This window comes from Empidonax traillii, unplaced genomic scaffold, assembly GCF_003031625.1.
Source record: "Empidonax traillii isolate 1590-97213 ecotype Southwest subspecies unplaced genomic scaffold, ASM303162v1 scaffold271:size677799, whole genome shotgun sequence".
Classification (NCBI taxonomy): domain Eukaryota; kingdom Metazoa; phylum Chordata; class Aves; order Passeriformes; family Tyrannidae; genus Empidonax; species Empidonax traillii.
The window spans coordinates 168,262-177,583 of NW_020955464.1; the positions used below are offsets into that span (position 1 = coordinate 168,262).

Genomic DNA, 9,322 nt, shown 5'->3' on the forward strand with positions numbered 1-9,322 from the left:
GGCAAGTGAGCAGATTTTAGTCAGCAGCCTCATGCCTACCTACCCAACAGGGCAAACGAGGTTTGCTGCAGAAAGGTGTGCAAAATAAGGATCCACTTGACTGTCAGTAGAAAGCTCTATCAAAGAGCTTCTTCCTTGCTGTTTCCATAAATTTTGACTAAATATAATAGAGGAGAGATAGTAATATAGTGGTTTCCCCTGGTAGTGTTCAGCATGCCAACTCTGTAAACTGCAGAGGGATATTTCTTTTAAAAAGAAATGTTGATGTTTGGATTGAAGATCTCTTTGGACCACTGTTTGCTGTTGTGTACTTACTCTTAAGGAAGGAATGCGTATGAAATATTTGAGATGCTGAGGTGAAGAGTTTTCTGAGTGGTTTAGAAGTATTACATTTATCAGAAAGTATTTTCATATGTTGACACAGTACCTATCTTTTTTTTCCAATCCTGATTTTCCTCCTGCTCGCTCTCACCCATATTAGCTCTTCTTTTCCTCCACACTCTTGTTCCTCCAAATTAATTCACCATAACAACAGAAACTCCCTCCTGCTTGGACAGTTGTGTTCTGTTGAATAAACAGGATTTTACTTCTGGGAATAGTTCAGTAGTCTTAAATGCTGTGCACACCACTGTTTCTGAATGTTTACATTTGTCCAAAGCAATTTTTTGCTCAAATGCAGGTGCAGTTTCTTAATCTAGCCTCTCTGGTGTTTTCAAAATACTGATTGTTAACTTTTTAAAATAGTATTTTGACGGGTGTGTTTTTCTACGTGAAACTGTTTTCCTCTGTTTCTGTAACTGGTGATTATTTTTTTAATGCTACTATCTTGACATTAAATCCAAGTCCCATGTTTCCTTAAGGTTTTACTTTTCATGCTAACAAATACTCTGTTTTTTCTTAGATGTTTACTTCAATTTTGTGAGACACCTGTTTGTTCTCTCTCTTTTATTGATCATTTATCGCATACAGTTTATTTGATTATTGGTTTTGTAATGAACTAAATGCTTCATTTTAATTCATCAAACATTAATCTTAGTTATGGCTTTATTTAAAACTGTTGCTTACTTGGAAGTACAGAACCTCTTTCAAATTTGGTTCCAACTGGATTACCCTGCTGAATTCCCATCTTCACAGGAATTTCTCTGCTTCAGTGCAAGAGAAATTCCACTGAGAAGGGACACAGTATAAACAAATGAGTTGAAGTTTTGTAGGTTTCTGGATGGGGTTTTGTTTTGTGTTTTTCATTCCCTGCACTTCACAGGGAGGCATCCTGCCCAAGGACGAGTGGCCTGCCCCACTGTTCCCATTCCTCTTTGCTATCTGTGCAGGGAAGAGTTGAACATCTGGGCTGTCAGCACAGCGTCTCTGAGCACTGGTGCTGTGTGTCACGACTCTCATTGCTCACCAGATAGATGCATATTCAAAGATGTGCTCGCAAGTGCTTCCTGGGGAGCTCTGTGCACTAGAGTAGCCACTTGCAGCTGTCAAAGCTTTTGCCAGTGCTTTAGGTTGCCGAGTGCCCTCTAACCGCAGAAGACTTAGTAAAGCTCCATTCTGCTCTAAACCCACCTGTTTTTTCTATCAGCAAGTAAGAAGATCCCTTTTCTGTGAAGGCCAAAGGCACAGTAAGCTATCCCATTGCACCCATCCCACCAGAACAAAACGATGGGAGGGTGCTCTCTGTGTGAAATGTGAGGCATTGATTTTGGAACGCTGTTCTCCTTGCAAAGTCGTGTCTTTGCTCTGTGTCAGTGCTGCTTTTCTGCACTTGATGCAGCGCTCTCCTTTCATTTTAGAGAAGGAGTCCAGAATCATGCGAAATACCACCTCTACTTCTAGTAGTGCACTTTGAAAAGATAACTACTAAATCTGAGTAATCCTTATTTAGCAGCAAGACAACAGCTCAGTTTTATGTGCTCCCCAGGTGAAGCACACAAAACGTGTGAAAGAGCAAGAACCTTCACACCCTGTGAGCTTCCAGACATGCAGCCTCTGCTCGGCTGTTATCTGGCTAAACATGGGCATGCTGCTCTTTTTGATCCTTGATTGGCTAACCTCGAATTCAGCCTTGTTGGAAACACAAGCTTGAAGAAGGTTCTTGTGTGTGTGTTCTTGTTGTTCTTTACATACTTTGTTTTGTGGTCCTGGTTACTGACGGCTGCTTTTGTTTGTTTCTTTTTTTTTTCCTTTGTCCGTTTGACTTTCCCCGATATGGTGTGTGTGTGTGTGTGTTGCTACCAGTTTCTATTGCTCCACCCCCTCCCCCTATGCCTCAGTTGACTCCACAGATACCTCTCACAGGCTTCGTGGCCAGGGTGCAGGAAAACAGTAAGTTTGGACAAGCTGAGCTGTTAAAGGGTAGAGCCTACTCTCTTCTAGCATGCATGGCTGGCAAGTCAGACTCTATTTTGTTTCCTTTTCCAGAAGCTAATACCATCTTGCATTCTAGTGTCAATATGCTATTGGAGCTGAAGGGCACACTCTTCAATATTTTATAACATGTGCATGATTATTACTGACCCATTTAAGTTATGAACTGCAAATTTATTATAGAAATACAGTGTGAAATGTGGCATATGTTTGGTGTGAATATTAAAATGTATCTTAATTGAAAATATTAATTTAATGTTGAATCACCCTGCCTTTTCCACTAGGGATAATTGATTAGTTTTAATTAGAAAGGCTTATGTAGAATGTCAAAATACATACTGTGTAACCATTGATTCCAATACAGTAGTACTTCTCAGGAAGCTGTACAGTCAATTGAAAATGTGCAGTCTTAAGATCTAATGCCATTACAAAGGAGCTTGCAAGGCATCTCTCCTCTCAGCAGCCTTTCATTCTCCATTTCTTTGTGTTCTCTAGTCCGATTTCCCTGCTGAGCTTCTTGCAGCATAGCTCTGCTTGTTAGCTTTGTGAGAGAGATGCTCCCTAGCTATGACCTGTGCTGCAAGGTGTTCTATACTGGTTACTCAGCCTTTACCATTACTGCCTGATTCCTTTCAGGTGAGTGTCACTGTGCTAGTGCAGATGTAAAGTCATTTTCTTGATCTGGGGATATCTTTTCTGTAGGAGTACCTTGCGGTTCTTTTAACAACAGACTGAAAGCAATGTAGATAGGGCATGAAATAAATAAAAAATGTTTTTAAAGTGTTTGGGAACCATTACAAGGTTTGCTAGGATCTCAGGGGCTCCTGCTAGCAGTTAGCTATATAGCTCCAGCATCCATTTAGGGGCCTGTAGGTCTGAGCTCCTGTTAGAGCATTTAAGTGGTCATGTTCTGAGCATTCCCCCAGAGAGGCACCTAGGAGACATCTCCCTGGTTCTCATTCAAAATGAAGGTACTTTGGTGTTGTGCTTGGTATATTGTAAGAATCATGTTGATGTAGAATACTATGCCACGGAACTGTGTTGACAAACCTTTCCGAAATTCAAAGTGTAGAGAGAAAACTGCTGAAGATGAAGGTTACAGAATGTCTTCACTTGCAGATAAACTTGAGAAAATTGACACCTGCTTCTGAATTGTTCCAAGTATTGTCCTCCTGGAGATAACACAGCCCTTGGGAGAGCAGAGGTGAAAAGGGACAGACTTATTCGTGTGTGCAACAGCAAAATGCAAGCTGACTTGTGAATGAGATTGCAGCAAAACAGCTGAAGCTTGAAATATGGTTTTAAGAATTGTTCTTTTTATTTTCTTCCTCCTAATAGTCCCTCGGGTTTGAAAGTTATATAACAAGTATGGCTTTGAGCTGCTGCTGCCTCATTTTGGAGGCAGGGGTGCGTGTGGCAGTCTGCGCATACGCTCAGCAAAACTGGCTGTAGAGGCTATTGTGGAGTTTGGCATTGTGTGCTAGACTTTCATCTGCCTTGTTCTCTGCAAGAAGTCTCTGGGGGAGTGGAGCTAGGGAGACGTGGGTGGACTTGTCTTTTCCTTATCATAGAGATCTGTGGGTGAAAGCAACATCCTCTGCTCTATGGGACTTCTTTCCGAGCACAAGGATAGAGGGCTTAGAAATGATGCAACACCTTCTCTTTTTTTCCTGCGCCCTGTGCCCAAACTATGGGTATTTCCTCAGAGAGGTTTTCCAGTGTGTCTAGTGCCCAGGGACAACTGATTGGATGTAAATTGCTGTACTGTCACACCCAGTCCTTTCAAAAGGAGTATGCTGGTCCCCATTTAAAGAACAGGGATGGGAATATATACAAGAAAAGATATCTCAACTTGGAGCTATATAAATACTCATCCTTATACCCTTTTTCATTTAGCCTGCCTTTTGTATGCTTTTTTCCCCCTCCCCTAGGAGAAGTGATGCTACCCTAGAATCTGCTTAAGTTTAGAACGAAGAAAAGTCTAGGTTAAAGTCCAAGAGGCGAGGGGATACTTGGATGGGGTGGCACTTGTCTAATTTTCTGTTCCATTCTCTACCCTTGTTTCAATGTGAAGTTGAATTGTTTTAAATGTTTCCCATAAAGCTTGCAGTTTCTGCACTGCATCTCAGTTAGAGTATGTGTTGGTGCTTTTACACTTGCATTTCCTGCCCTCTTTTCTTATTTTCAAATATGCAATTTCACTGTTCAATAACTATAACCTTTCTTTGCATTAAAAAAAAAAAATTACATTTCTTAAGGTAAGGATTTCTCAAGATCACAAAGGATTGTTGTTTCAATACTTTTTTTTCCTGGCTGCAGACAGAAATTAAGGGGAGAAATACATTTGGTGAAAGATGTGCTGAAACTACTGCACAAAATCAATCCATTCATAAATGGTGTTGTCATGTGCCTTAATGGTGGACTAATGAATCCTGCCTGTGAGTGCTGTCCAGTAACAGGGGCAAGACAGTGCTCACTCCACCAAAGACTTTGTTAGTCTGTCTCCAAGTGATATAAATGGGCTTCTGTATGGGAGAGGAATCCCTAATACAGTGGCAGCCAGTCTTACTGATGGAGAGAGCTGTAGGGTGTGCAGCTCAGCTGATCAAGTTGAAGAGGAGCTGGGCTTGCAGGTGGAGAAGAGAACTGACTCTTCAAGTGTAGGGAGCAGGCTAGATGCCAGGTCTGAGGCAGCCTCTGCCCCAGCAGCTCCTGCTGGCTTCTGCCCCCTGGCAGCAGCAGATCTGGCTTCCCCTGCACCAGCACAGCCAGTCTGACCCAGCAAGGACATGGGAGCTGTGCTCAAGCCCCATGTCAGGAGCCATGGGGATGAAGAGGAAAGGTTTGTCACCATTGGAGTAGTGACCAGGTGAAAGTAAAGGGTGTTCAAGCAAACAGAAATCCTATTTCTAATCTGCTATGCCATTTTAACTAGCAGTAGCTAAAGCTTCACTAAATGCAATGTTGTTCTTCCCTTACTCTGTAGCTTGGCTTTTTTCTCGAAATTTTTGTGCTGGACCTGTGTATCCTGGAGCCTGATAGCTCATTCTGTCAAACCTTACCTAGAGCAGTGGTTTTCAGCCTGTTTTCAATGTGCAGAATCCCAAATTACTTGAAAATGAAGCTGTATTGCTATGTAACGAAGTTGATTTTAGTGATGGTAGCTTCCTTTCAGTAACTTCTGGCGTCTTAGTGCTTACACGTAGGTCTGTGTGTAGTGGACCACAGCTCCCAAGGAATAGGATAAGTGACTTGATGTCTTGCATCTGAGCATGCCATCTCTCTCCTTTGCTGCCAACTGCTGTGAACATTACTGGAATCTAATTCGATGAACTGATTTTACAAGTGATTGTACCATAATGCCTTTCTATTTTTCCTTTTCCCAAAGTAACTTGTAACTGTGCTGATTGGAGAATCTCAGGGCAGGAATTACACGTTTTGGATTATACACTTAATTCCTTGAGCACTTTTTCCCTAAGAGGAGCAGCTGCCTGTTGTAGTTTTCCATTTATTAATTAAATCCTGAATGTGTGCACACACACACAAGCTAGTCTGCAAGATAAGGATCTGTACAAAGCTTTTCTTCTGCAGAAGGATTACTTGTCTTTCTCTTACCTGTTTAAATCTTAAATACTAGTCTCTTCCCTTTTTTATGATCCACACCAGATCTTTTTGCCCCTTTAATGCTAGCTCTGAGAGAGAAGGAATCCAAGTTCAGAAATAAAGTGATGGTTAGAGACAAAGGATTTGTTAAAAAACGATGAAGCTTCTGGCCCAGTCCAGAGGCCTGTTGCTGCCTGGCTCAGAGGGTGCCACTCGGAGTCCTCCCATAGCTAATGCTGCAGCGCATGGACGTCGGAGCAGGAAGCTTTCCTCTCTGCTGATGTTCAGCTTATGCCCCGCAGCATGTGCTTTAGTAGCATTTTTACGTAGATTTGACCACTAATAACAAATATAGTTGTGTGTTGTAGCTGTTTAATACAAAGCCTCTTGTTTCTAATCAGTGCATGGAATCATAGTGCATGCTATGTGTTGTTGTCCCCCCACCCCTTTTATTTACAGTGTACAGCCTCAGGTTTGTTTGCATCTCCACACTGTTTTTGATTTAAGAAAAAAAAAATAATCTCCAAACGTTTCTAGTTGCTGATAGCCCGACTCCTCCCCCACCTCCGCCCCCCGATGAGATGCCGATGTTCGATGACTCTCCTCCTCCTCCACCCCCACCTCCTGTGGATTATGAGGATGAGGAGGCTGCTGTTGTGCAGTACAGCGATCCCTATGCAGATGGAGATCCTGCTTGGGCACCTAAAAACTATATAGAGAAAGGTAAGAGAGGTGTTGCAGCTGCATTAGTGCAATATGAGAGGATTAATGGTATCTGAAGGGAATGAAGGACTTAATGTGGATCTGATAAGAACAATCATTGTCCCTCCTAAGTCAGAACTCGACCCATGCTTTCCTTAGTTTTTTTGTGGCTACACCTAATGTTATAAGATACAATCCTTTTTTGGACAAGTTATAAAATACTGTCGAGCATTCTAGAACAGATGAAAACCAAAAAGCTTCTTTATGAGAAGCAGATGTAAATTGTATGGCTTTCATCTTTTCTGAGCTGGACTGTGGCTTTAGCTAACTCAGGATTGCTAGGCAGTCATCTAGAAACTGTTGCAAGAAGGCCAGAAATTGAGCTGTATTTATCGCATTGAACTAGATAGCTAGAGTGGATCACTAAACTTTCAACTATAAAATGTGTTGAGGAAATTTATTAGTGACATCAGCAAACTATGAACTAACAGAGTAAATGTCTCTTCCCATGAATAATAGAGATGCTGATTTCCTGCCTAAGACATTAGATTTATGAGAATGTATATAGGTGTAAAGTAGTAGTGTCTTTGGAATTCATAAACCTGATCAATTGCATAAATCCGTGTTAACTGTTTTGAATGGTAAGGCTGTGATGTCTGAACTCTGTATATTCATAGTGGTAGTTTTTAACTCCAGTATTGTTGGTGGCAGCATTTACTTTCCTTAGGGAGATCTCTGCTTTGTTAGTGGCACACAGTGAGTTGGAGGTTGGTAAGAGTAAAGTATTCACCAAGCACGTACTGAAAAATAGCAGCTGTTGCTGTAAATTCCCTTCTGCTTTCTCCTACAGTAACATTTCTACTTGCACTCATTCCATCTTCTTGAAAATTGATGCCAGAACTTCCTATCACACAGAAGCTCTGTAGGAAAGACCATCCATTTGTTGGAGCAGCTTTACACAGCAATGTGTAGAAGATCACACACTGAATACTGTGTGTGTGTATATATATATATATACATATAGCTGCAGGGACCCTAGTGAAATAATTTAAAATAAAATAAAATAAAAAAATGTTTTGAGGTAATTTGACCAGAAATGGCTGCCACACTTATGGAGTCAGTTATTTAATAGTTGAGCTTTTAGGTGTCCATATGCACTGCTTTACTGTGTCGCAATCAGATGTACCCCTCTGTCAGCAACTTAACTGAGCATTCAGGGTAGTCACCACCCACTTCTTATTGGTAGCTAATGTTGCAAGGAAAGTGAAATTTCATTTTCTGGACTTAATGTTTGACAGGGAAAGCATGTGAATTCACTATGGAAAATCCCAGGACAGCAAACTGGTCTTTTAATATTTTTTGAAGCACAATTTTTTTTTAATAGTGGTGCTATTAATAAAATGCTAAACGTGTCCCTTTCCAATCCACAGTTGTTGCTATATATGACTATACAAAGGACAAAGACGATGAGCTGTCGTTTATGGAGGGTGCAATCATTTATGTGATAAAGAAGAACGATGACGGCTGGTATGAAGGAGTTTGCAATCGAGTAACTGGCTTGTTTCCTGGGAATTACGTTGAATCAATCATGCACTATGCCGATTAAAATCCTTTGCTTTTCAAAGTTTGGTCTTGTATTCAGTCATACCATGATTATTTACAAGGGGTAACTAAAAGCTAACAGGATTATCTTAATATACTTTCAAAAAATTGTGCCCATTTCTTCAGGCCATACTGTTTTAATGGTATGATTGAATGTCCATCTCTGAGTCTCTGGGGACAGTATGTCTTACCTGATGGCAATTTGTAAAACAAACAATGTCTATAACTGGTTATACTTATTTACTTATGCATTGTTAATTTTATGACCAGCCTAAATATTATGGGGAAGTAGGGTATAATATTTAATGAACCATGATCAGATTGTGCCATTACATTTTTCAGTACAGCATGGTAACTAACACTACGTTAGACTAACATATTAAAATCTGGATGAGAAGTTTAATGTTAGTGCTGGTCATATTACTTTTTGTTTAGACTCTTTGCTCATTCTTGAACTATATTTGTTTAAAGCATGCATACAAACTTATGTATTGAAATATACTTTTTTAAAAATCCAAGATGCTTCCAATTGTTGTAATCTTTACCTGGAGTATTCTCACTAAAGTCTATTACAATGAGTTGTTTGGGTCTAAGGTGTCCATGTGAATCAGAAAATGGGTGGTCTTATGTATGTGTAATTTGTACCCAAGTTTTTTTAATGAGTAAATTTACATTATGACTTTTTCCATTCATAAATATATAAGTGAACCAAAGGTCTTGTCCATTACTTTGTTGGTTGGTTTGGCAAAGAAGTTTGGAATGCTAAGGTAGCAAAATCATGGCTGTGTCATCCCAGGCAATGTAGTGAAAAGCAAATGTTTGTAACATGAATTTATCACACAGAGGGAAAATAAATTAGATCTGAAACCCTGAATTACACCCTTACACATACTCTTAAAAGTTCTTTTCCTTCCAACATTTAATTATAGAAAGGATTCTTGATTTAATCTAGTTATCTAGATGCAGTAAAACTTGGACACTATCTGTAACTTACAGTTCTCTGAGGAAACTCTGTGTGGCTTGGTGATGTGCCCTGCTAAGAAGA

General features: G+C 40.3%; 1 protein-coding gene across 11 annotated transcripts in view; it reads left to right on the forward strand.

The window, feature by feature from the left end:
* Nucleotides 1-9,162, forward strand: part of ABI1 (abl interactor 1) — a 77,521-nt gene extending 68,359 nt beyond the window's left edge. For 6 of the 11 annotated variants that reach the window (XM_027889749.1, XM_027889741.1, XM_027889745.1 and 3 more), the window contains 2 exons: nucleotides 6,511-6,696; nucleotides 8,106-9,162. In XM_027889749.1, coding sequence (XP_027745550.1) covers nucleotides 6,511-6,696; nucleotides 8,106-8,281 — 362 coding nt within the window. In that variant the 3' untranslated portion in view covers nucleotides 8,282-9,162. Of the gene's footprint in view, nucleotides 1-2,241; nucleotides 2,329-6,510; nucleotides 6,697-8,105 lie in introns of all 11 variants that reach the window. The other 5 variants (XM_027889748.1, XM_027889739.1, XM_027889744.1 and 2 more) reach the window with 1 other exon arrangement.
* Nucleotides 9,163-9,322: the final 160 nt, after the last annotated feature.